The 26,811-nt window shown below is 34.6% G+C and overlaps 1 protein-coding gene across 2 annotated transcripts; it reads right to left on the bottom strand.

Moving 5' to 3' along the window:
• Window positions 1-1,757: 1,757 nt before the first annotated feature.
• On the bottom strand, window positions 1,758-9,591 carry LOC141712953 (histone-lysine N-methyltransferase, H3 lysine-9 specific SUVH4-like). 2 transcript variants are annotated; one of them, XM_074516087.1, is made up of 17 exons: window positions 9,099-9,591; window positions 8,294-8,362; window positions 7,898-7,972; window positions 7,522-7,602; window positions 6,798-6,849; window positions 6,537-6,643; window positions 6,152-6,334; window positions 5,471-5,569; window positions 5,302-5,400; window positions 4,639-4,688; window positions 4,453-4,541; window positions 4,137-4,296; window positions 3,901-4,006; window positions 3,612-3,794; window positions 3,015-3,239; window positions 2,060-2,174; window positions 1,758-1,962 (listed from the first exon to the last, which is right to left on the bottom strand). In XM_074516087.1, the coding sequence occupies exons 1-16, from the start codon at window positions 9,459-9,461 to the stop codon at window positions 2,061-2,063; spliced, it is 2,055 nt and encodes a 684-aa protein (XP_074372188.1). In that variant the 5' UTR covers window positions 9,462-9,591; the 3' UTR covers window positions 1,758-1,962; window position 2,060. The 2 variants fall into 2 exon arrangements, with proteins under 2 accessions (XP_074372188.1, XP_074372187.1); XM_074516086.1 differs by having other exon boundaries at window positions 7,892-7,972; window positions 9,099-9,590.
• Window positions 9,592-26,811: the final 17,220 nt, after the last annotated feature.

The raw sequence follows: 26,811 nt of genomic DNA, 5'->3' as shown, positions 1-26,811 counted from the left end.
TGCCTTGGCTTTGGAACAGATGGCTCGTTTCCTGTAGCAGCTCTCATTGGAACATGAGGGCCTCTTTCTATGCAGTCCACGTAGGCCTCATCTTGAGAAAGCATATGAAGATGCATCTTTACCTTCCAATGATGGTAATTATCTTTATCAAGAAAAGGAATCTTGACTCCAACATCTTTCTTGTTCATCTTGCTGAATTGTTTTGATCTTTAAACTCTTTGTAGATTAAGAGCTTGCTCTGATACCAATTGTTAGTCCCTTAACAATATAGTAAGAATTACAGAAAGGGGGTTGAATGGAATTTTTGAACCTTTTTCTTGAAATAAAAATGTTCAACTCGATTATAGATATATTTGTTTTGATTAGCACAATGCGGAATGTAAACTTAAATGAATCAAAACATAAGTAATTAAAAACAAGAGTCTTTAAAAACTTTCTGGTGGATTTAAACAATTCCACCAGAGATATATATAATATATCAAGAGGACTCTGTGTGCAGAAATACTCACAGCTGCTTACAAATGGAACTGCTGAGAATACAGGAAATGCTAAAGATTATGCTTACAAAGATTTCTCTGTTTTTGTGTTTCTCAGCTATCTCGGTTATTTTTCTATTTGCTACTCTCTTTGTTTATATAATACCAAGATTACAAAGTCAAAAAAACTGAACAAATATAAAATCTAACAGTCTTAATCTTTGCTGTTTTTCGTCCTCTATTACCCAGTTAATGGGCTTCCATAATGTGTTTGTATACAACTCGACGGCTGTGTGTCAGCTTTCACTGTTCAACTGATATTTGAATTCTTGATATGATCATCCGTCGACTTTCAGATCATCCGTCGATGACTTAATTGATCATCCGTCGACTGTTATGTTAAACATCCGTTGATAGTCATTTGATCATCCGTCGAAGGCTTTGTTAATTCATCCGTCGGTAGCTATTTTGGCACTTGACTTCATTTCACTTATACAGAATTACAAGACATTACTTATGTACAATTAATCAACCTATTCTGCATATCTAGTTAAAGTCAACATGACTTATATGCTACTGCAGATTCTATACAAAGGTGCATACATCACTGTGCTACAAACTTATTATTACATAAGCTACTCACTCGATGGATAATAAATTAATCATCCGTCGGGACTATAATGATTTATCCGTCGGGACTATAATTCTTATCCGTCAAGTGCTACATTATTTCACTAAGTAAAATTTACTTAAATGTTTTGTTTAAGTGATCATCAAGTACACAATATATTCACAACAAAAAACTTATTCAGTTGCCTGCTTTTAGCGGGGCCTTCTTTCCTCTCCAGAAAAAGAAGCATCACTCAGGCAGATCTTGCAAAATACTACATCTATGCCTGTTAGTTCTCATTCAGGGTATTTTTGAAACCATCATTTCTAAAACGACAACATGTTTTGCACTTTCTTTTTTGTAATTAAAGACTACTGCATTCGAGAAAACTACTCGCTGGCCTCGTGTTTATATCAATATTTTTTTCAGAATTCATTTCAATTTGAAATATCAAGAACGAATGTAAGGGGAATGAAATTAAAATTAATATGAAATTTAATAAGAAGAAAATTAAATAAAAAATTAAAATAAGAAGGTTTGAAGTTTGTTACAAATCATTAAAATTAACCCCAAATTAGTCAGTCCCTGCCTATTTCATGAACTATTTCTTCTGTTGCCATTACCATCTGTCGGCATCTGAAGATTTTCCAACTGTTACCGTATCTCTCAGCTGATAGATAAATGGATAATTGTTTGGTGTATAAAATTCAAACTAGTGCCATACATAAATAAAAATTATGCAGCAAGTTCTTAGCTTGACAGATACAAAAGAAAACATCATCTTTCACCTACAACCATTAAGGTTTCCTTGTGATTGAAAATGTATACTGGTAGCTAAATAATGAAAAGCTACCACCCACAGTTAAATAAAATGCCCTGCATGTGAAAAAATGATTGCAGATCAAGTCTTGGTACTTGGGACTACAAGAATTAAAAATAAATATCTGCAAAAACAAAAAGAATTGTCGATTACCTTAAAACATACGCTTCCTACAATCTGCTGCCCCACAAAAGCACTCAAGCTTTTTTATTTCCCCGTCTGGACCAAGTACGCTATCAAGAGCATATCCATAGTCATACGAGAGCTCCTACAAACAATTAAATTATTTGTTAAGAAGTTCAATGCTGCAAAGCAAGAGATTGTCCTACAAACAATTTACTGTATGTTTCATCACAAAACATTTTTGATCAAACAGATACGAGATTGGCTGCTTCTAAGTGGCTCGACATTTCCTTTTATATCCAAAATCATAGATTACTGTTTATAGTTGAATTATATTGAACACAAACCAAATGACTAACCAAAGAGCTTTCAATATAGTGACATTTAGCTGGTGTAAACTACGCAAAACTTTAAAGATGCTTTGTTAGTTATGTGTAAAACATGTAGAAAAAAACTCTATTAAACATAATAAATATATAGCCATTACAATCAGGTATTTTGGGATGCACAAGCAAACTGCTTCATGTGGGCTCTAATTTCAGCTCTAGGAGTCTAAACAAAAAGTTCCCAGGAAACCTGTTGAACATATAGCTAAATTCCAGTGTGAACTGAACCCTATGAAAATTCATTTTCTAGCTCGAATATTTCTTACAGAATCTACTTTGTCTAGGATTCTCTCTTCTGTAAGTGTAGAAGTTGTATAAAGATTAAAGAGGTTTGAAAACCTAATACCATGATGACCAGGTTGGCGCAAAGAAATCAACAGAATAGATGACTATAAACAAGCATATCTTCTGGTTCAACACAACTTACAAAGACGCACAAAGAGTTGAACAATGAGCAAGCCTAAGCAAACATTGTACATATAATTATCCTTTAATATTATTACGATGACATTAATTAGATGGAGTTGCTTTCTGAACCTATATCTATAAAGGGGAAGACAAATACAAAACAAACACGTGAGAATCTGGGAGGAGAATACCTTTAGAGGTGGTATGTTATCGGATGCAAATAGCACAACCCGAGCCAGCTTTGCATCATGGTGTGTGTTCAACACACATTGCACAAACAGATTTGGTTGACAACTATGATTAATAAACCTAGCAACATTGCCACTATTGCCTGCATCTAAGCAATACTCTGGCCCATTGTCCATATCGTCATCACTAACCATGTAAGAAGGTAAAGGAACATCTCCCACTCGCTTCTGTTCGACACAAGTTACTCAAACCAATAAGTTAAATACTAAAAACACATAAAACGGGATGAAAACAGAAAATCATCAAGTTTTAAACACCAAGTACATCCAGTATTAACAAAGAGTCTTTCGAGATTTGTTAAGTAACATAAATATATATAGAAACAATATAGGATTTAAATGAGAAAAGGGTGAGTGTGGTTTAGTTTGGTTATTCAGGGTCCATCAAAACCAATCTGACCTCTTTTAGTCAGTTTGATTAAGTCTGTTTCAATGTGTGCTTTAAAGAAAACAACAAAACTTACACAGCAATGTAATTCATACAAAAAATAGAACAATTAACAAGGATCTCAAGAAGGCTTATATAGCTAACATTCATACCTCTCTGCCATCTAAACCTTTCATTGTTTGCAAGCAGTCAATGTCAAATAAGTAATTGTTCTCGGGGTCAATATCGACATCAGAAGTCTTCCTTAACTTCCCGATGTACTCAATAACCGGGGCACCCGAAGGAATAAAATCCCAGGATCTAACAGCCCATCCCTTTTTAGCAGTACGAAAAACCTGAAGAGAAAATGCACTTACACGATAATTTTTGGGCAAGATTTTAAATAATTGAGAATATGGCAGATTATTAACAAAATGAACTATAGACCATAGCTAGCAATACCTCGAGCCGGTACCTAAGCCCCCTCTGAGAAGTTCTATTAACGCACTCGGGACCACAGCCACAGTTTGGCCCACATTCAAACACAACAGCCTTTGGCTCAATTATTCTGGGGCAAATAAGCACACAACTAAATAGTTAATACAAATAGGATACCAAGGGCATTTTAGGACAAAAGATGAAGTATAATCTCAAACAGAAATTAAGGAACAAGTTTAAAGCAATCAACACCCACAAACCTGCCTCCGTCACGATTCACATAGGCAAAGTCAGTTCCATTGAGCGTAGCACAGATGCAATTTCTGGAATTTACACAGTTACCCCTGCACGCACATCCAGGAACTTGGGTGGGTAGCTTAACGCTTTTTGGTACTTCTATTTTGGTACAATAGGTGAATCCTATATAGTAAAAAAGAAACGAGAGACCGTTAGACGTTACTGGGCTGACAAGAAAATCATTAAAAGTTACGAAAAGACAGTAATAATAAAAATAATAAACTATAGTTTTAGTTTAAACACATGTCAGGATAATATACTACTTGCAAGTGATCTTGCCTGTTGGTGCAACAGGGGGATCATCTACCACATTTGTTGCTCGGATAGGAATAATTTCTTGGCCTCCAGAAATGTCCTCGCAAACCAGCCTAAGTAAATATTTTAGACGAATACAGGTTTATAATTGATGCGTGTTTTCATAAATAGCATAAGGAAAGCTGATACTCAATAGATTAGACGTAATACCCGCGTATTTCAGAAATGGAATTGGGAATTTGCCCACGGGTAAACTGGACCTGTCATGCACGGAGAAAAGATGTATAATGTATTAATTCTAGGTGCCATTCTAGTGATACTGAAACAATAACAAGCTGGATTTACAAGGGAGACACAAAGAGGAGACTTCCATTTAGAACTTCAAATAAAAAACACGGATCCTTTCATGATTAAAAAATATATATCCTCATACAGATTTGAAAATGTATAAAAAACTGCAAAATAAAATATATGTACACAAGCACGGTAAGTCAGTGTGAACCTGACAATCAGGTTTAAGAAAGCAGGCTAAATAATGGAAAAATCAGATTCCTGAACAGGAGACAGGAAATTTCTTCTATATATAATTCTTTTACCATTTAAAAACCCAAAACATGAACAGGGCTGAAACAAGTGTAACTAATCAATGCTGTGTAAAATGCAAGTGCTAGAAGGTATAACAAATAGTTCCATGTTATCAAGTGAGAAACTGCAGCACAGTCGTAGCCAAGTAATCAAAACATTGGTTTTCCCTGAATTTGACTTTCACATCTTGACATGCATACATTTAACCATGATAATAAAAGAAATTTCTTGCAAGCAACTCTATTATAACAACAAACAGTTTTGTAACACATGAGAAAAGGAGAAAACCTGAGCTGTGGTCAAAGAAGGCTGACCTTCAAGCCTCTTGAGCCGAAACTTATAAACTGTAAAGCCAGAAATGCCTGTTTCCGCCCAGTAATTGACAACCTGCACCACCACAATGTTACTTAATCCGGAAACGTAGATGTAGAAACACCTATCAAGCACAATTAATTACCTCATACAAGCCGTCATATGTGTAAACCTTCCCCACATAGCTAATCTTAGATTCGTGACCACGAATAACTCTCACGGGCACTTTTTGATCCAGTGAATTCTAAAGGATGCGACATAGAACAGATAACGATATTTGAATACTGACACATACAAATGTAAAGATAAAAACCAAAGACTCCTTTCTTTGGCTTAAATACTCAAATCAAATTTAGTCAGTTATGACATAATACATCAAAATTTATGGTAAACCGAACATAGAAGTAACCAGACAGCTTTTTATTCAATTAGGACTGTTATCTCACTCATTTTTTCTTAATTAGTGTAGTTAATTCTGTTTATTGTAAGTCGCATGCAGTCCAGGTCTCCTATTTTTGAAAGACACTTATCGTCAGAACTCAAGTTTAATACAATACAGACAAGCAGCATCATATATAGCACATTTATATCCTAAACATGTTCTAAACACCCAAAAAAACTTTTACCAAAAATCCAGTATATTGCATGAAATTCAAATGTTACAACAAAAAATCCTGATAATAAGTTGAATAAATTATCTTTCTTGATGTTTCTGTCTATACTACATCACTAACCTATTTCATCAATCCATGAGTGATAACTAATTTTTCTACAGCAACATTAACAAATCAGATAATATTAAATGTTAAACATCAAGTATGTATACCTTGAGTCCTAAATTACCACGCTCTAACTTTTGATCACCAATTTGCTGTTTGTTGCCAAGTAGATTATTACCACCTTGACCAGTATAAATTACATCTTCGCAATTATCCAGATCATCCTCATACTGGCCGGATATAACGATCGCCACAGTTATAGGTAATGTATAACGGCTAAGATCCTCGATCTGCAAAGTATTACGAGATTTAAATTTGTACGGAAACAAAAATATGTATACTAAAGCAACATTTTAATTAACTTTTGGATGGATATAAATATTTAACAAACAAGAATCAACGATAAACAAGTTTGGAATTAAAATCTACGACATAAGACAAGTTCCAGAAAATTTAGAATTTAACTTCCGAGAAAACCTAAAGAAAATTTACCTTGCTGCCGTTTTTTCCAACATAGTCTATTCCATTTAACCAATGGTTGTGGAATCCAGCAGCAACCATTTCGGCTCTAGAAAAGAACTGATGTCCAACATCAATTCCTGCCACAAAAATTGAACTCTCAGAAACATTTAAAGGTACTGAAAATTTCAAGTGAATACACATTTAAGAGATTTGCTCTGGCATTTCATTTCTTACATAAAATAAATACACTATAATATAACCCGTTTTTGGAAGGATTAGGGAAAGGCAGACCTGGAATAGACCCAATCCTATTTGGGCGTAATGCCGATCCTGTTTCCAGCATCTGCATATTATTTAAACAACAAAATTTCGTCATTGCATATCAGAATTTAGTGTAAAAACATTTCAAATGTTTACTTAGGTAATCATAGCACACACAAATATTAAACTTGTTAAACACACAATCTGGTCAAGTACAATCTATTAGGTTCAGTCACAGAACCAGATAGAGTTGTATTTATGCATTAGCTAATAGCAGATAGCTACAATGAGAAATAGCTAGTAATATAATAATCAAATCTGCGCGGCTCTCCTAATGATAACCAAATAAGGAAAGGATATGGAGTATCTATCTGAGCAATATAATAATAATAAGGAAATAGATATGTTTGGCCCCAAGTAGAGACATATGGCTCTAAAACATACTAATGAACCAGGAGAAATATGATATATATTACCCACAAAATAAGATGTTCAGCTTAAAAGGATACGTATAGCAATCAGATTCTATTAATATAAAATATACGGTTTTACACTACAAACATATACATGCAACAGGGGTTTGAGTGCTAACACTCAAAAGTCCAGAACCTGGCAAGTAAAAAGAAAATGGTTATTACCAAAAAAAATAACTGACATTTAAATTTTATACAGAAAAGAAACTCTAATCATATCAAGACCACGAACTAGGCTTTAAAGTTTCAAGTTCTAAACAAGTGGAAAGTGAATGAACTACCTTCGTCAGTGCCTTTAGATCAGGGCGCCTAGAGCTGTGCTTGCTGTTTTCCTTTTGTGCATCGCCTTTTGTCACAGTTTTCTACATAGACAAATAAAACAAACAAGTCAAAAATACAATTAACACAAAATATGAGATATCACTTAAACAACCTCACAGCTTAAATAATGTGTTCCCCTACATCTTGTTTAAAATTGTTTCTATTAAGATAGGTAAGTGTTAGATTTTATGGAGGGAAATGATGTTCTGTCATGCACTAATCGCGATGCAGAGGAACAACCAAGGCATAAACAAAAACAAATTCATTATCAATGAACAAGAATTGTGAGCAAATATCTACAGATTACAAAAGAAGTAGAAAATGAACGACCTTTACCAGAGCCTTGGAATCAGGGCGCTTAGAGCTTCTCTTGCTGTTCTCTTTAGGTGAATCACCTTTCTTCACAATTTTCTACATTTACAAATAACACAAACAAGTATTGATATGATGATTCAGCAGCGAAATATGAGATGCACCCTTGAACAAGTTAACAGTTTCAAATCATGTGTTCACAACATCTTTACATTGTTTATATCTGTATCTAATAATATAGGAAAGAGTTAAGTTTTATGGAAGGAAATAATGGCAACCAATACGCAGAGAAGGAACAACTACCATATAAACATAAACAAACCCATAACCAATGTACAAGAATGTGGGAAAATGTATGATCCAACTGGCCTGCAGGAAAACAGTTAGTATGAGAAGAATTATTGAAGTACACAGGCTAACCTTAGTTTTTGAATCATCTTTTACAGACTCAATGTCAGCCTCTACTTTTCCGCACCTCTTTTCCTCTTCCTAAATACCACCACAATGGTACATAAGCAACAATACAAGTTCAGTTATAAATCGATAACCAGCACTGTTGTCACCGCACACGGACAAAGACGAACATTAATTTAACTACATAAAAGAAAGCAAGGGATTTTGTATCTCACACACATGCGAATCTAGATTCACAATCCCTGCATCAAATTCTTATGCATACAGAACTTTCAACATGATTGTTTAAAACATAAAGCATAAACAATTTAACAAGCGTGTACATTCTATCAACAACATTAAATGATAATAAATGTAAATCCAATCATCAAATCCTACTAATTCCCTCCACAAAAAGGCAAACATAGTCCAGAATAATAAAATAAACATAGACTTCAATCAGAGGCACACTAATATTTAAATGATGTTACTACATGAAAACAATTCAGTCAATTAGAGGATGTTACTATGCATATCGACACCATGTTTTATGTTAACTAGATGCCAACAAGTTGTTAATAAACATGTTTGTTTTCATAAGCCTAATTACACATCAGAATCTACACAATTATTCAATCAACGCGCATCATATCTCATTCAATCCCTAGTAAAAACAACAAACTCGAAACACTTGTGAGGTCATTTACAAATCTTATCCATTCCAGCTTCACGAGATTACACATCAAGTAAATGAAATTAAAGATACATTAATAAAACATAAACAAAACAGAACAGATACGAAACAAAAACTACAAAAAAAGCGAAAACAAACCTGAACAAAATGCAGATAATGAGTATAAAAGCTACGTATCGCAGCCCGAACTACAGCGTGAGCACTCCTGCCTTCCACGTCATTCCTATTAACCACGGTATCAGTAGCAGCATCAGGAGCAGCCTCTTTAATCTCAACTTCACCAACACAGTCCGATTGAGACTTGACTTGTTTATCTTCCTCCTTTTTAAAGCTGACCTTTGGCTTATCAGCTCTCTTTCTCTTCACATTTCGCTTGGATTTAATCTCAGGCTCTTCTACATACTTGCTCACTTTACATCCTGATAGAGTTCTGTCGCTGTTCAGCTTTCGAATCCGTGAGCTGCTTCTCCTCTCGTATAGATTGCCATCACTGAGATCCATTTGTAAAATTAGGGTTTATGAGTTGAATGTTTTTCGTGTAAGAGAAGGGGAGAGAATAAATGAAGGCGCTAACAAAAACAACAGTTTGAAAGCGCCAATTACGAGGCGTCAAATGATCGGTCCTCTTTTTATTTCCCGCTCGCTTCAATTTTTGGAGTTATAATCGGGTGTGTGCGAGACCACGCTGTTTTCTATCTATTGGTTTGGACTGTTAATTACTTTTTGATACTAGGAATTTAAATTCAATAGCCACCTAGTTAACGGTAAAAAATTACTTATGGAAATTTTATTTTAGCTGTCAGATTTTGATTTTGAATTTGAATTTGAATTTTGAATTCTTAAGTATTTCAAAGTAATTGCTGAAAACGTGTACAATCTCACACTCATTTTTCAACCACCACCTACTCCCCGCCCAACCAATTTTTGATATTAGTTATCCGGACTGGTGTTTTAACACTCATATAAATGTAGTTATCTATTTTTTTTAAAAAAAATCTTCTAAATAAAAAATATAATGTTCAATTTTTTATAAAAAAATAAAATTTAAAAATATATTATAAAACTATATTTTATAATAGATTTAAAATATTTATCAAATATGAGGAAAAAATTATAAACAAATAAGTGGAACGGAGATAATAGTACTTATTATAACGTGGAGTATTATATATACATAATACTTTTATATAAACTTAACATATAATATAATGTTTAAAATTTTAAGTATCACTGACAAATAAAAAAGAAAAATTAAGTAGCGAAAGAGTTGCGAGATAAATATCAAGAGCAATAGTAAAATAAGTTTTTTAACAATTTAATTTCAAAAAAAATATTTTTAAGAGTACAATTAACAATTATAAAAATATGGATTCAACTTTACTAATATAATACACACTTTAAAATATATTATTGATTTATTACAGGAGTTTGCAACTTAAATTCTGTTTTTTAAATTGATTCAAGTTTTATGAGATGTTTTTTATGAAGACTCTCTCTATTTACATAGGTTGATTAATAAAATGCAATTCTATAAGCAAGTGTAACTAATTAAATGTAAATTTACAAAGGAAACAAAATTCTAAAAAAATATTGAACCATGGATCATGGATCATGGATCAAGGATCAAGGAGAAGAAGACTTCGAACACTAATAGGTGAACCAAGTTTAATCTGTATCTTAAAAACCCCATTTTTAAGATTTTGGTTGGGTTTATTTCGAGATTAAGGTTTTCGGGATCAAGTGTTTCAAATATTTTCGGGTTAGATTTTAGATTGCTTATAAAATAGTTAAACATCTCTAACTTTGAGCATCCAATAAAATAGTTTGATAACATTTTTATGGCAATTTCTAAATCACGTTTGGTAGTTCAACTATATAAATACGAATTTGGGTTAGAGTTACCGACTTATAAACTACTTCGAATTTAATCTTGAAATTATTCAATAAAAATTTATTAAATTTGAATCGGGTACGTGTAACCTATGAATAAGCATAACGTTTAACTTGGAGTATTTTCATTGCACTTTGCTTTCAGTTTATCAAGTAATAATTCGAGTTGAATTTATTCCGATTGAATTTGAGACATGTGTATATTAAACTAAACTAAGTCTGATGTCCGAAAATATCATGTATATTACTAATTAACAGCTTGTATACACTGTTGCAACTTTCTTAATTATTTAAAATAAAAAAATAGAAAAAATTAGATATCACCTGTGACTGGATCTACATCTCGACGTTGTTGAATCATCGGTCTTCATATCCTTCATCGTTGCCATATTTGTTTTCTCCGATATCTTCAAATTCTTAAATTTTTGTTATAATTTATAGTATCAATAGAAGAATATGAACGAATCGACTTATTTCATTATTTATATGCTAATGTAAATAAGTGCCGACAGTAATACCCGGAGGCCTACAGAAACACGTGACTCGCAAACTTTTTAAAAGATGCGGAGTCCAAATAATTTATTAAATATTTAAAATGACGTAACGATATTTATATTTATGATGAACTTAAAATCCAAATTTTTAGATGTTATTTTTCTTTCTTTCATTTTTGTCAAGAATCACGGGAGTGACTTAAATTGTTCCATCGTATTTTAATAACTCACAATTACAATTGTTAGTCCCCGAAGTCTTGAAATGTTATTAAAATAACATAAAAATTAACTCATCGATAATACGAGTAAATCTTGTTTCCATATCGATGATATTTTCTCCTTCTTGGAGTTTAAAGTTCTCGTACTCTTGGATCAATGTATCCATCCGAGAATCTTTTATATCAGTGGTTCCTTCATATGTTATCACTAATTTGTTCCACATTTCTTGTGCCGACTTGTAATTATTTACTCTTTTATATTATTTTTCTGCAATTGCACTTGTGAGAACCATTTTCGCCTTGACAACTATATTCATTGTGGCTTCTTCCTTTAAATTGTATTCACTAATCTTCTTTTCGACTATGATGTCATCGACAGTTTTGGTAGGAATGCAAACACCGTCTTCGATAGCCATCCAAACTTTGACTCCTTGAGATCTAGCATAAATGTGAAACCTCGTTTTCCATGTTGCAAAGTTGGTGCCATCAAATAGAGGAGGTCATGAGCTAGATAGACCTTCAACACAACCAACGGGATTAATATACGCCATTCCAGACCACTTTTTGTTGTGCCTATAAATCTGCAAATCACTTAACAAATATGTTAAATAGTGCTGCTCTGATACTAATTGTAAGGTCTCGTAAGAGAGCTATTTTAAGTTAGAAGGGGGGTTGAATAGCTTAATTACCAATTTAAAAATTGTTATGGCGTTTTAAAATAATTTATCCATTTTTAAAATTTTACCTAGTGGTTATGCAGTTTATATGTGCGGAAAAATAAAGTGCAAGAAAAGAAAATACCACACGGCGATTTTATCCTGGTTCGCGATGACGCAACCTCTAATAGATTCGCTCACCCCTACTCTAGTCCCCAAGCTCCTCTCCCAGACCCGGGATTTTTTCTTATAATAAATTCACTCCTTTAGTAGGCGGAGAAGTCTTTACACCCTTACAAGTATTTGTCTTGGTACGTAACACAAGGGTCACCGCCTCAAAATAAATGTAATACCTACACAACTTTTTAGACAATAACTCCCCACTATTTCTTCAAAATTGTTGTAGAACCTTTGTGTGAACTTGGATTCCTTAATTTTTGTCGGTCTTGGATCTTAGTGATCCGGTCTTGGGTCTTTCCTCTTCCTCACGGTGCGAAGACTACTAACTCCCCGTTAGTACGTCTATGACTTAGGTCTTAGAACGAGAATCACTTCACGTCACTTCATCTCACTACAAAATTAATAAGTCAATCCACAAAACAAAACAAGTAGAGAAAGGTTTGTTTTAAACTAGTATTTTACGGTACTAGCCCACAAGTAGTATAATATCCAAATAAGAATATTAAAACTAATTAGTTATACTTGACTTAGGATAATACAAGATGGTCAAGTATATTTTCAATTACTCCTTTATAGATTAAATTAGATAGGTGGAGTAATATGAGAAGTGTTATTCCCTAACAAACAAACAAAAATTACAGAAGGGGGGGGGTGAATGTAATTCTGTCTACTTTTTCAAATTTAAAGAATGTTCTAACTTGATAAATATAACAGTGTTTGATCAGCTATGGTGCGGAATAAAAAAAGATAAGAATCAAAATACTAAGTAATAAAAATGCAAGTTTTTAAAACTTTCTATTGGATTTGAAAGTATCCATCATATATATATATATATCAAATGAGAACCCTATGAAGTTTTGAATACATCACAACTGCTTACAAGTTTGAACAACTAAACTACAGAGAAATGCTTACAGAATATAGCTTGATATGTTTCTCTGAGAATATGCTTGCTTAGTTTCTGTTCTACTTGCTACACTTGGTTTATATATCACCAAGTTTATATATCACCAAGTTTACATAACAATAAGACAAGATAATAAAACAAAATCATATATAGTCTAACTCCATGCTGCTTCACTACTCTATTCCAGCATCTTTGAATATCTTCACAATTGCATGGAAATGGTAATGCTTCTTTGTTCTCTAATTCCTGCTTAACAGGCTGCCACATTCCTTTTGCAAACACACAACGCATATGACTGTATTGTCACTGTCAACAGCTATTTGAATTTGATCATCCGTCGGGACTATGTTTGTCATCCGTCGGGAGCTTTGTTGATCATCCGTCGGGAGTCTTGGTGAACCATCCGCCGGGAGCCTTTTATGTCACTTGACTCCATTTCATTTATACTGAATTACAAGACATCTTATATTTACAATTAGTCATCCTATTCTGTATATCCACTAGTAGTCAAAATGACTCATATACTCCTACAGAATCTACACAATGTTGGTTGCAAAAATGTGCTACAAAAATTATTTGTTACATAAACTACTCACTCGATGGATGTTAATCTGTCATCCGTCGGGACTAAAAAGGTTCATCCGACTGGACTATATTAGATCATCCGTCGAGTGCTACAAAATTTATTAAGTTAAATCTACTAAGGTGTTTTGTTTAATTTATCATTAAGTTCACAACATATTCCTAACAATCTCCCCCAATTAATGTCTACTGGAATTGTAGCCATAAATTAAGATAAACTTGATAATAAAAAAACACCCTAAAAATACAGATTAAATAGTAGTAGATAAAACTGATAAGTGCTACTAGGTTTATTAAAAATTGAACAAAGAAAAGTGTATAAAGAGTTTTGACAATAATTATCAAGGTGCTCCTCTAGTCTGAGCAGATATGTTGATTTCCTTGATTGTCTGAATTTCTTCCCAAGCTTCCTGTTGTTCTCCTCTATTTGATTCCGGAGTTGTCTATGGAATTCAAGTTCATCAGCTTCATATAAATAAGCATTTCCTGCATTTCCAATAGAGTCTCATTTCTAGAGATACTCAATTGGTTATCCAGTCTGAAGAATCTTCTGACTCCCTTATCATCCATGAATTCCATCAGCCAATAAGGCATCAAATGCACTCTCTTCCCAGTGAAAGGAATTGATAGAGTTTTTGGAAGTGCATCTTTGGCTTTATTACTCCTTAGTTCTTCAATCTTCTTCAGAACCAATCTCCTTGTAGTCACATTGAATCTAAAGTTCTTTTTGAAAGATGAGTAGATCTTTATTAGCACAAACTGGCTTTCTTCTAGAATCCTGTGAAGAGGCCATGTGATTTATTTCCATTCCTTGTATTTAAACACCAATCTTTCACGAAGATGTCTGTGAGCATCAATTCCTCTTACTTCTTCCAGTTCATCCAAGTAGAGGTTTAAGTCTGAAAACTCCTTGATGTCATAAATATATAACAGATCTTCCTTGTTGACTGCAGATTTAGATTTGGTTAGGGTCTTGGTTCTGAGAGTGACAGGTTTGCTTTTCTTGGTTGCTCTTATCTTTGTCTTCTTTGGCTTGTTGAAGGTAGGTAAGTTGAACTCAGTAATTGGCAGACTTTCCCAGTCTAATGGCTCATTCTTGGGAATAATAGGCTCACCATGAAAATTCTAGTTGGATCCACCTTGAATTCTTCATGTACCACTGATGGATGTCTGAGTTGAAATTGTAGACTTTTTGGGAATGTAGTAATCCATTTCCTCATCACTAAAGTCCAATTTTCTTTTGGAATGGAGCTTGTATCCGAGTTTTCTTTTCTGTGGAGGTTCATTTTGCATTTGTTGGTTCTGAACTTCAGTTATCACATGTGGTTTTTCAAACATCTCAGTTGTAGATTTGACAGCTTGAAGTGTTAGGTCACACACACTGTAGAAGGGGGTCGAATACAGTGTATAATACAATCAAATCGAATTAAGAATACAAGTATGTAACAAATAATAATCTTATTAACAAAACAGTATTGCAATGGAACCGTTCTCTCTTAGTGATGAACAAATATCACGAGAGCTGCTAGGGTTACAATGAATAATATTCTCGATAATGGTAACACTTCTAGTGTAAACCCTATGCTGTGTTTATATACCACACAATTACAAGATAATCTCTAATTGATATCGAATATAATTTTGTATCCTAAAATATATCAATTAGTTATCTTTTCCTCCAAGTCTTCTATTCTTCATATAATTCTTCTCCATGCATATCTCTTCTTGTTTTAGTCTTGATCTTCTTTCCCTTCAATCAGCCGCCTTTCTTATCTGAAAGTCTTCTTAAGTCATGATATTATCTCATGATGTATTTTTTCTGATATCTTAAGTTCTGATAACTTAAGTTCTGATATCTTAAGTTCTGACTTCAGTATAAGTACTAATTTCCAGTTAAGTCCTGATTTGTCCTGTTAGACAAGATCTGAAAACTAAACACAAATCATTATTAGACATGACATCACAAATATATCTAACAATCTCCCCCAACTTGTAAATTAGCATAATATACAAGTTCAATAGATATTTGATGATGTAAAAAACATTAAGTACAAATGCTTATGAGAATTTGACTAGATAACTACAACTCACAGTCCTTGTAGCTTTTACCATCCTTAAAGTCTGATATCAGCTTTAGCCTGTATATCCTTCAAAATTTAACAGTTGTAGTCCCCGACCTGGCTTCAGTGTTTGATCTCTTGAATGTCAGGAGTTGTTCTGAGATAGTTCTTCAGAAGAGTTCTCTCAGCATATTCAAGTTCATTTATCATCCTCCTTTTAGCATCTTTAAGTTCAACTGTATATTCTCCTGTCTGAAAGATAGCAGCCCTGAGATCATTAATCTTTGCTTTCCTTATCTCCTGATCCAGTCTGATCATATAAGCTTTGTCAGATTCCAGATTAAATTCAACACCCTTAATACCCATAAAAGTAGTGATCTTGGCGGTATTGGGCTTCATCTCAACTAAATCACCATTGTGAGCTCTGTGCTTTGGATAGTATGGTCTGTCAGACTTTACAAAGTAAAGTTTCTTCTGCCTCTGAATATCAGATATTAAGTATCTGGAAGCACCATCCGTTGAACTGTTCTTCACTTGAAGTAGAAATAAAACATGTTGCAGTTCTTCATAATAATTCAACCGAATTGCATCCTTTCTTATCTGGAATACTCTCCCATCTGTCATAAATTAAAGCATTATTTCTTCTTTCAGCTTATAGTTGTAGACCATCTGTACAGACTCTAATTGATTTAGTCTTTCTAGAGTTGTCCCTACTCCTGGTTTAGTAAGGGATGTAGGATCTGAGGTAGAGTTGTTTATTCTTTTCTCATCAGGATTACCCAGTCCTTTTTTATCTCTAGCTTCCTTCCCTTGGATCAATCTACCCTGAAAAACATTTGTTGAAGTCTTTATAGGTTGAGCAGATTGTTGAGCTTTAGTAAACCCAGGTAGTAGAACTATTGAAGGTTTAACATGAGCAATGTCGGAGGTTTCCTTTTCTTCTGATGTCAAGACAACTTGAGCTCTGTCAGAGGTTGCTTGAATATTCATTTTCTCCTTCAAAATCAGACTTGTATCTTCATCAGCATTTACTTCCAGATCCATGGTTGGCATATATATCTTTACAGATTTATCAACTTTTGCCTTACCCTTGAATCTAGGATCAACTTCCACCTGTGATTTGGACTTGGCCTTAGATGCCTCAGTATTTATCCTCTCTTTGATCACAATGCCCTTAGGCTTAGGTGGTTTCTTTGCTGTGACTTGAGTTTTAGACTTTGACTTAGATTTGTCATTTTCAGCTTTCAGTCTAATCTCTTCTTTCTTCAGACTTTCAATATCCATGCCTGGATTGTCCTTTAGGAACAGCCTTTTGGAGATCTCTTCATCAAGTTTCAGATTTTGTTCATCAGAACTTATCCTTTTAGTATCAGAACTTGTTCTTTGACTTATAGTTCTGGCTTCCCTTGATAAAGAACCCCTGCCTTGACTTAGACATCTATTCCTTTCAGAGTTTCCCTGGTCTTCATTATCATCATCCTTACCCTTAAGTGGTTGATCAGTTGTGCATTTGGACTTAATTACTTTCTCCCTCTTTTTGGCATCATCTGGTAGAAGCAGGGAGACAAGCAATTCCATAGAGTTTTGAATTTCATTGAGTTGATTTTGTTGAGCAGCTTGATTCTTTAAAATATCAGATAGTTGAGATTGCTGCCTTTCTTGAGTCTTTTCTATATACTCAATGCGGTCAAAGGCTGGCTTAAAAAACTTTTTCTTGTCCAATGTGACATTCATGGTTTGCTTAGTCACTGTATCTTGAATTTTGTTCACCTTGGCTTGAGTTATTGAGTGTTGACCTTGAAGGTTCCTGGTACTCAATGCAGTAACTCTGAGTTGTGCTTTGAAGTCATCATTCATCAGCATTTCATCAGCTTTAGCCAGGTGCTCAACAAGAACATCTGCAGTAGGAACAAAATCAACTTTGTTCCACTCCTTGATCCATTCTCTTCCTCTGTTAGTTTCACTCCAAGGAACTGGTGCATCCTTTCTCACAAACTTCTTAATCAAATCAGCTTTACTAACTGTTTGTGGAGGTGCATGTCCAGAAGGACCAGCTGCATCAGCATTTATATTTGTAGCAGCTTCACCAGTATTTTCTTCAACAGATTTTGCAGAATCTTTATTATCAGCATCTTTTGATAGAATAAATATATGTGAAGCAATAGAAGATTCATCTGCATAAACATTAGCATCTAGCAATGGAGTTGTTGGTGGAGTGTGCTGAGAAAGATGTGAAGTAGATGGAGCTTTCAGATACAAGACCATAGGCACATCCAAGTTGTTGATATCAATTTCAGCACTTGTGCCTGGGTTGTCAGCATGTACTGAAGAGTTTATTGGAGATACAGGAGGTGTAGGCATTGGAGTAGTCTCTGGCTCTTGGATTGGAGATTTGTGAGCTTCATGAAGTTCTGGCTCAGCAGTTGGAAGAGATTCAACTACAGTAGGTTCTTGTGGGATCAGAGATTCCTGACCCCCTTCCACAGCTGCTGCTTCCATTCCTTCTTCAGAGGTTGATTCTTCTACAGCCCTCCGTGTTCTTTGCTTTTTAAGTCTCTTAGCTGGTGGAGAGATTCTGTGAGCTTGATCACCAGAGTTTAGCTTTCTAAGCCTTTTTAGGGGCCTAGAACTCCTAGTTTCTTGAGTTGTCTGAGAAGAGACCTTCTCAACTACTTCAGCAACAGGTTCGGATGGTTGAACCTATACCTCATCATCAGACTCATCTCTTAAAATCATCTTCCTTCTTTTCTGTTGTACCCGAGGTACTGTCTTAGTCCTCTTTGCTCTAGAAGAAGAAGGCTTCTCCTGATTATGTGCTGATGGTTGGTTGGCATGTTCTGATGTTTGTGTTTGTTGATTGGCAATAGTAGGTTCTGATGGCTGTCGTGGTTGTGGTTGTTGTTATTGTTGAGGAACATCAAGATATAATACAGAGTAAGTATCAGCATCAGCATTTACAAGCTTGCTTTACTGCTAAAGGAATTTTAAGGGGCCTCAGAACTTTTTTTTTGTTATTAGCAGTTAAAAGATCAGTAAAAGCCCTTTTTGCTAACCTAAAAGGTTCTATGTGTTCACTTGCTAGTTGTGGTTCATCTGATGTACAGTAATTGTAAATTAACTGGCAGAACCTAGCAAAGTAAACTACATTCCTGTTCTCTTTCATTTTATCTCCTATAAAACATAACACAGTCTTGGCATAATCAAAGTGAGACTGGTTTAGGAGAGCATACCCAATTTGTTGAGTCAGAATCGGAATGACGTCTAAATTTGAGCATTTGTTTGCGAACGCCTTGGTGATGCAATCGAAGAAAAAGCTCCATTCTCTTCGAATATGTGGGCGTTTAAGTTGGCCCAACTTTGCCAAACTCTCCTCATATCCTATGTTAGATATATTTGATAATGTCATGTGTAATATTATTTGTGTTTAGTTTTTAGATCTTACCTTACAGGACAAATCAATACTTAACTGGAAATCAACATTTATACTGAAGACAAAACTTAAGATATCAGAACTTAAGTTATCAGAACTTAAGGTTCAGAAGATATTTATTAGGAGATAATATCAGGACTTAAGATGACTTTCAGATAAGGCAGGCGGTCAATTGAAAAGAAAGAAGATCGGGACTAAGATAGAAAAAATTATGCATGAAGAAGGAATTCTATGAAGAATAGAATACTTGGAAGAAAAGATAACTAGTTGATATATTTTAGGAAGCAGAATTATATTCCATATAAATTAGAAGATTATCTTGTAATTGTGTAGTATATAAACACAGGCATAGAGTTTACACTATAAGTGTTACGATTATTGAAGTTATTATTCTTTGTAACTCTAGCAGCTCTCGTGATAATTTGTTCATCACTGAGAGAGGACAGTTTCATATTGTAACAGAGTTTATTGTGTTGAATAAAATCTGTTTTCAGTTACTTGAGTTCTTATATTCGATTTGATTGTGATAAACACTGTATTCAACCCCCTTCTAAAGTGTGTGTGTGACCTAACAAGTGGTATCAAAGCTATCTGTTAACACACAAACAGTTTAAGATCCAAAAACAATCATGTCTGAAGAAGAAACTCCAACCAAGCCCACCAAAACTGAAGAACCTCCAAAAACCATAACCCATAGTTGATATGAGACTATAAGAGTTCCCATATTGAAATCTTCTGAGTATTCCATATGGAAAGTAAAGATGGCTATGTTTCTGGAAGCTACAGATCCAGAATATCTCGACAGGATTTATGAAGGACCACATATGCCAACCAAACTCTCTGTGGAAGTTGCAGGTCAGGCAGCAAAGTCTGTACCAAAGGAGAAAAGTGATTACACTGTTGAAGATATCTCATCGATTGCAAAAGATGTAAAGGTAAGACACTTGCTGCATAGTGCCATTGATAATGTCATGTCAAACAGGGTAATTAACTGCAAGACTGCAAAAGAGATATGGGATGCTTTGGAAACAAGGTGTCAGGGAACTGATTCAATCAAGAAGAACAGGAAGACAATACTCACTCAAGAGTATGAGCACTTTGACTCAAAGCCTGATGAGTCATTAACTGATTTATATGACAGATTTGTTAAACTCTTGAATGTTCTATCACTAGTTGACAAAGAGTATGATATTGAAGATTCAAATCTTAAATTCCTGTTAGCTCTTCCTGAAAGATGGGATTTGAAGGCCACAATAATAAGAGACAACTATGCCCTTGAGGAAACAACTCTTGATGAAATTTATGGGATGCTCAAGACTCATGAACTTGAGATGGAACAAAGAAGCAAGAGGAATGGAAGAAAGTCAAGGACAGTTGCCTTTGTGGCTGAGGAGGAAAGTCCCAAAGAAGCTGCCTCAAGGAAAGGCAAGGGAAAGGCTCTCATCACAAAGTCTGATACTGAGTCATCAAGTTCTGATAGTGATGATGACTCAGAAACTGAAAGTATACCTGAGATCGACCCTGATGAGGAGATGATGAAGATGTGTGCTCTTATGGTGAAAGGGATCACAAAGATTGCATACATGAAATTCAGGAGAGGAAAGAAGTTTTCCAGGAAAGGTGCAAGTTCTGATAAGAAAGGTTTCAGAAAATCTGACGGCAAAGGAGGAAAGTCTGACAAAGGAGATTACTCAAATGTTAAATGCTACAACTGTGGTGAGAAAGGCCACATATCTCCAGATTGCAGAAAAGGGAAAAGTGACAAAGGCAAGACTCTTGTCACAAAGAAGAAAAGCTGGTCAGATGCTTCAGATTCTGAGGATGAGGAAAACTATGCCTTGATGGCAAATGATGATAGCAGTTCTGAAACTGCTGACTTAAAGGTACCTCAAACTTCTTATGCCTTTCATACTGATGATATTACTGAGTTGAGAAGATATCTTAAAATCATGTTTATTAGTTATAAAGATCAAACTTTAACATGTGAAAGATTAACTTCTGAAAATCTTGCTTATAAAAAGAGGAATGATTATTTAGAAAAAAAGTTAGTCATGTTGCATCAAACTCAGAAAGATAGAGATGATGCCTTTTATGTTAGGGATGAAGTGTTAAAATGAATGAATCTCTAAAAACTGAGTTAGAAATGGAAAGAGAGATTATCAGGACTTGGACTAACTCTGGTAAAGCAACTCAGGATATTCTTAGTAGTGGAAACTGGAAAGAGGGCTTAGGTTATGGAGATGATAAAAACAGTAAGGGAACTATAGAAACTGAGCCTATAGTTGTTAAACAAAAACCAAAGGTAAATCCTGTTGAGTTTATAACTGCAAAGTCTGATATTGAGAACTCAGAAGTTAAGGAGAAAGTTACTTCTCACAAACCTAAACAGGATAAGCCAACTGAAGTTAACATAGGCTTAATGACTAAGAAGCAGCTTAAGCATAAGCTGAAAGATGTTAAGAATGTAAACAAGGTAAAGCCACCTAGGAAAAATAGGAATGGAAAGGAAGGTGTGAATAAAAGTAACAATTATAAGCCTATTCCTAATGCTCCTAGAAAAACATGTCATAACTGTGGAAGCTCTAACCATCTGGCTTCTTTTTGCAGGAAGAATAAGAATATAAACTCCTTACCTTCAAAATCAGGAGTTAAGAGTCAGTCTGTTAGATATAGGCCACAAAATCCTTATTTTCATTGTGGTAGTTTATGGCATTCCATTTATACTTGTAAGGAATATCATAGTCTGTACTATGATTATTATCAATTAAAACCTTCTGTAAAGAAAGTTAGCATTATTCCTTCCAGTGTAAATTCTGATGCAAAGTCTGATATTGCAAATTCTGATAATAAAACTGTTAACATAAACTCTGATGCTAAATCCGCTGCAAATGTTAACAAACTTAAAAAGGCCAAAGGATCCAAGCAAGTCTGGTCCTTAAAACTAATCATTAGTGGTCTTTGTGATTGCAGGGCAACAGGAAAAACATCTTAATTATGGACAGTGGATGTTCAGGACATATGACTGGAAATAAAGCCCTGCTATCAGAGTTTGTGGAGAAAGTTGGCCCAGGTGTTTCTTATGGAGATGGCAACATTGAAAAAACTCTGGGATATGGCAATATCAATCTTGGGAATGTCATCATTGAAAATGTAGCTCTGGTCTCAGGAGTTAAACACAATCTGCTAAGTGTGAGTCAAATCTGTGACAGAGGTTATCATGTAGATTTCTTTGAAGAACACTGTGAAGTTGTAAGTAAATCTACAGGCAAAGTTGTTCTGAAAGGATACAGGCATGGTAACATTTATGAAGCCAAGCTTTCAACAAGTACTGATGGTTCTGCAATCAGTCTATTGAGTAGAGCATCAATTGAAGAAAGCTGGGATTGGTACAAGAAACTCTCTCATTTAAATTTTAACAATATAAATGAACTTGTCAAGAAAGATCTTGTGAGAGGACTGCCAAAATCAGTATTTGCTCCTGATGGCCTTTGTGATTCATATTAGAAGGCAAAACAAAGAAAATCTTCATTCAAGAGCAAGACTGAATCATCAATTCTTGAGCCTTATCACCTACTACATGTTGATCTATTTGGTCCAGTTAATGTCATGTCTATCGCAAAGAAGAAATACGCTATGGTCATAGTGGATGAGTTCACCAGATACACATGGGTGTATTTCTTGCACACAAAAAGTGAAACTGCATCTATCTTGATTGATCATGTCAAGCAACTGGATAAATTGGTCAAAGATTCTGTAAAGATCATAAGAAGTGATAATGACACTAAGTTCAAGAATTTGATCATGGAAAAGTTCTGCAAAGACCAAGGAATCAAGCAGGAATTCTCTGCTCTTGGAACTCCTCAGCAAAATGGAGTTTTTGAAAGAAAGAATAGAACTCTCATTGAAGCTGCACGAACCATGCTTGATGAAGCAAAGTTGCCAACCTATTTTTGGGCTGAAGCTGTGCAGACTGCTTATTTTACTCAGAATGCAACACTCATTAACAAGCATGGAAAAACACCATATGAGATGGTGAAGAAGAAGAAGCCAAATCTGAAGTATTTTCATGTATTTGGATGCAAGTGTTTTGTTCTTAAGACTCATTCCGAACAACTATCCAAATTTTATCTAAAAGCTGATGAAGGGATTTTTGTTGGATAACCACTTTCTACAAAAGCCTTTATAGTCTACAATTTAAGAACAAGGGTTGTCATGGAATCTATCAATGTCTCTTTTGATGATAAGAAGATTACTGGACTTGAAGATTTCAATGATCATGATCAGCTGAGATTCGAAAATGAAGTTTTAAATTCTGATTCTGTAAATCTTGATACTGCAAACTCTGATGGATTAAACTCTGATGTTATTGAAACTGTGGTGACTACGCCTAAAGAAAATGCACCTGTGCAGGGGGAGCATACTGAAGATCTAATCACATCTCAAGAAGCATTAGAACCTACAACAGTCTCTTCAAATACTGATGGATCAAGTTCTGATAATTTTGGAAACTCATGTACTGATATTTCTGGAAACTCGAATAATGAAGGATCCAATTCATAGAGCATAATTTCAGGGGGAGCATCAGAAAATGTTGATGAAGACAGCATGGATTATGGGGGGGGCATCCAGTTCTAGAGAAAACCTTCCATCTGCAAGGAAGTGGACTAAAGCACATACACCTGACTTAATTATTGGAAATCCTGATGCAGGTGTCAGAACTAGAACAACTACATCAAATGAATGTCTTTATCATTCTTTTCTCTCTCAGACTAAACCAAAGAAAGTGGAAGAAGCTCTTCAAGATGCTGATTTGGTTCAAGTAATTTAGAAAGAGTTAAATGAATTTGAAAGAAATAAAGTCTGGACCCTTGTGCCAAGACCAAGGAACAAATCAGTTGTTGGTACAAAATGGGTGTTCAGAAACAAAACTGACGGTGACGGCATAATTACAAGGAACAAAGCAAGGCTGGTTGCAAAAGAATACTTTCAACATGAGGGAATTGATTATGATGAAACATTTGCACCAGTTGCTAGATTGGAAGCCATAAGGATATTTTTGGCTTATGCTGCTCACGAGAAGTTTAAAGTCTTTCAAATGGATGTGAAAAGTGCTTTTCTTAATGGAGAATTGGGAGAGGAAGTATATATTTAACAACCTCCAGGCTTTGTAGATCCCAAATTTCCAAATCATGTCTACAGGCTTGATAAAGCACTTTATGGCCTTAAGCAAGCTCCAAGAGCATGGTATGAGACTTTAGCTCAATTTCTTCTGGAAAGTGGATTTAACAAAGGAACTATTGACAAAACACTGTTCTACCTCAACCATGGAAATGACTTACTTTTGGTGCAAATATATGTTGATGATATCATTTTTGGTTCCATAAATGACAGACTTTGTAAGAAGTTTGCCAAACTGATGCAGTCAAGATATCAAATGAGTATGATGGGAGAACTTAACTATTTTCTGGGCCTTCAAGTCTAGCTGAATAAAGAAGGAACTTTTATTTGTCAATCTAAGTACACCAGAAATTTGTTCAAGAAATTTGGAATGCAAGATTGTTCAAGTGCATCCACTCATATGGCCACTGCAACAAAATTGGATAAAGATACTGGTAAATCAGTAGATATTACTGATTACAAAGGTATGATTGGCTCACTACTCTATCTAACTGTAAGTAGACCTGATATCATGTATGCTACCTGTCTTTGTGCAAGATTTCAAGCAGATCCAAAGAACCTCACTTAACAGATGTGAAAAGAATTTTCATGTACCTTAAGGGTACAACTGATCTGGGATTGTGGTATCCTAGAGAATCAGACTTTAAGCTAATAGGTTACTCATATGCAGATTTTGCAGGATGCAAAATTGACAGGGAAAAACACAAGTGGAAGCTGCCAATTTCTTGGAGGCAGATTGGTTTCTTGGTTTAGCAAGAAACATAAATCAATTTCCATATTAACTGCAGAAGCAGAGTAAATTATTGCAGGAAGCTGTTGTGCACAGATTCTTTGGATGAAGAATCAGTTACTGGATTATGGGTTAGAATTTTCTAAAATCCCTATTTACTGTGATAATCAAAGTGTTATTGCTATGACAGGTAATCTAGTTCAGCACTCAATGACAAAGCACATCAGCATTAGGTACCACTTCATAAGGGAACATGTGGATGAAGGTACAGTGGAATTGCATTTTGTTCCAACAGATCAACAACTAGCAGATATCTTCACAAAACCACTGTGTGAAGCTACTTTTACAAGATTGGTAAATGAACTTGGAATGGTTTCAGGTTTTTTTCTAAATCTGCTTAGTTTATATTCTGATACATCAGACTTTATGATCAGTATTTATAGATATTACTATCTTTGTGTATTCTGTGCTTAATTAGAAATTTTCTAAGTGCTGATTGTTGTCTGATGTGAATTTCTAAACTCTGATAGTGATATGAATGTTTCTGTGACTATTCAATCCAATAAGGATAACTGTGCTAGATGTTAACCTAGTAGTCTTTAATATAATAAATATCCCATGTTTGAAGTAATTATTTATGTGGAAATCTTTTAACACAAGCAAATTCTGATATTGAGCTTAGTTAAGTTTACTTTGTGTATCTTATTACTAAGTCAAAAACTAGAATAGTACTTCTTATCTGTTAAGTTCTGATGTTAGTAAATCTAGTGGATGTACTAAGTGCTGATAAGCCTCACTTATCAAAAGAAGAAGAAAAGAAATGAAATAAAAATCAGGTACTCCTTTGAGATCTAGAGTAAAAATGTGGAAGGGAAGACCCAAGTGCATTGCTGGTATTAAGTAATATGCATTAGAAAAGCAAAATAAAATTTTCTTGGTGACTTTTCACACTCTATGATTACTGGAGAATATTCTAATAACAGCATAAATTTTGATAAGCAGTCGTGACTCACTTACACTGAGAAGCCACTGTAAAATAGAATTTCAAAAGATGCATAAAATGAGCACAAAATAGTTGAGGTGGACTCATGCATGAACTCATTCTAAAATAGACCTCAGAATAATGACAGATTTTGAGCAAAGTTCTTAGTTATGCCTTATTTTTAAGATGTACTGAAGTGAATCAAACTTTACTCTTTGTCTAATATTTAGCTTAATGCACACACTTACACTCCATCTGAATGATGAAAATTACTGTGGTGATCAACATTGTTTTAGATGAACAGTTTATGTGTCAGATTGCATAAATTCTGAGGACAAGTTCTGATGGAAGTTCTGATGATTAAGTTCTGATGAAACCATATCAGTATTTATGTGAAGAATTACAGGAATCCACATTCACTTTTCGAGTTAAGGAGCCATATTATGATGACTTTTAAATCCTGATAATAATCAAGTTGTGATGCTGATGTGACGGTATTTATTTACTTGGTTTATTTTTGGTCATTACTTTAACGATAATATTT

Source organism: Apium graveolens, chromosome 3 (assembly GCF_009905375.1).
Source record: "Apium graveolens cultivar Ventura chromosome 3, ASM990537v1, whole genome shotgun sequence".
NCBI lineage: Eukaryota > Viridiplantae > Streptophyta > Magnoliopsida > Apiales > Apiaceae > Apium > Apium graveolens.
This window is presented reverse-complemented; position numbering and strand designations above follow the sequence as displayed.

Bases quoted from the DNA above. Each gene is read 5' to 3' on its own strand.
- LOC141712953 (XM_074516086.1), bottom strand. From the start codon at position 9,461: ATGGATCTCAGTGATGGCAATCTATACGAGAGGAGAAGCAGCTCACGG. The intron at 8,363-9,098 runs GTTTGTTTTCGC...GGTGGTATTTAG, and splicing joins ATTATCTGCATTTTGTTCAG to GAAGAGGAAAAGAGGTGCGG. The intron at 7,973-8,293 runs GTTAGCCTGTGT...TTGTAAATGTAG, and splicing joins AAGATGATTCAAAAACTAAG to AAAATTGTGAAGAAAGGTGA.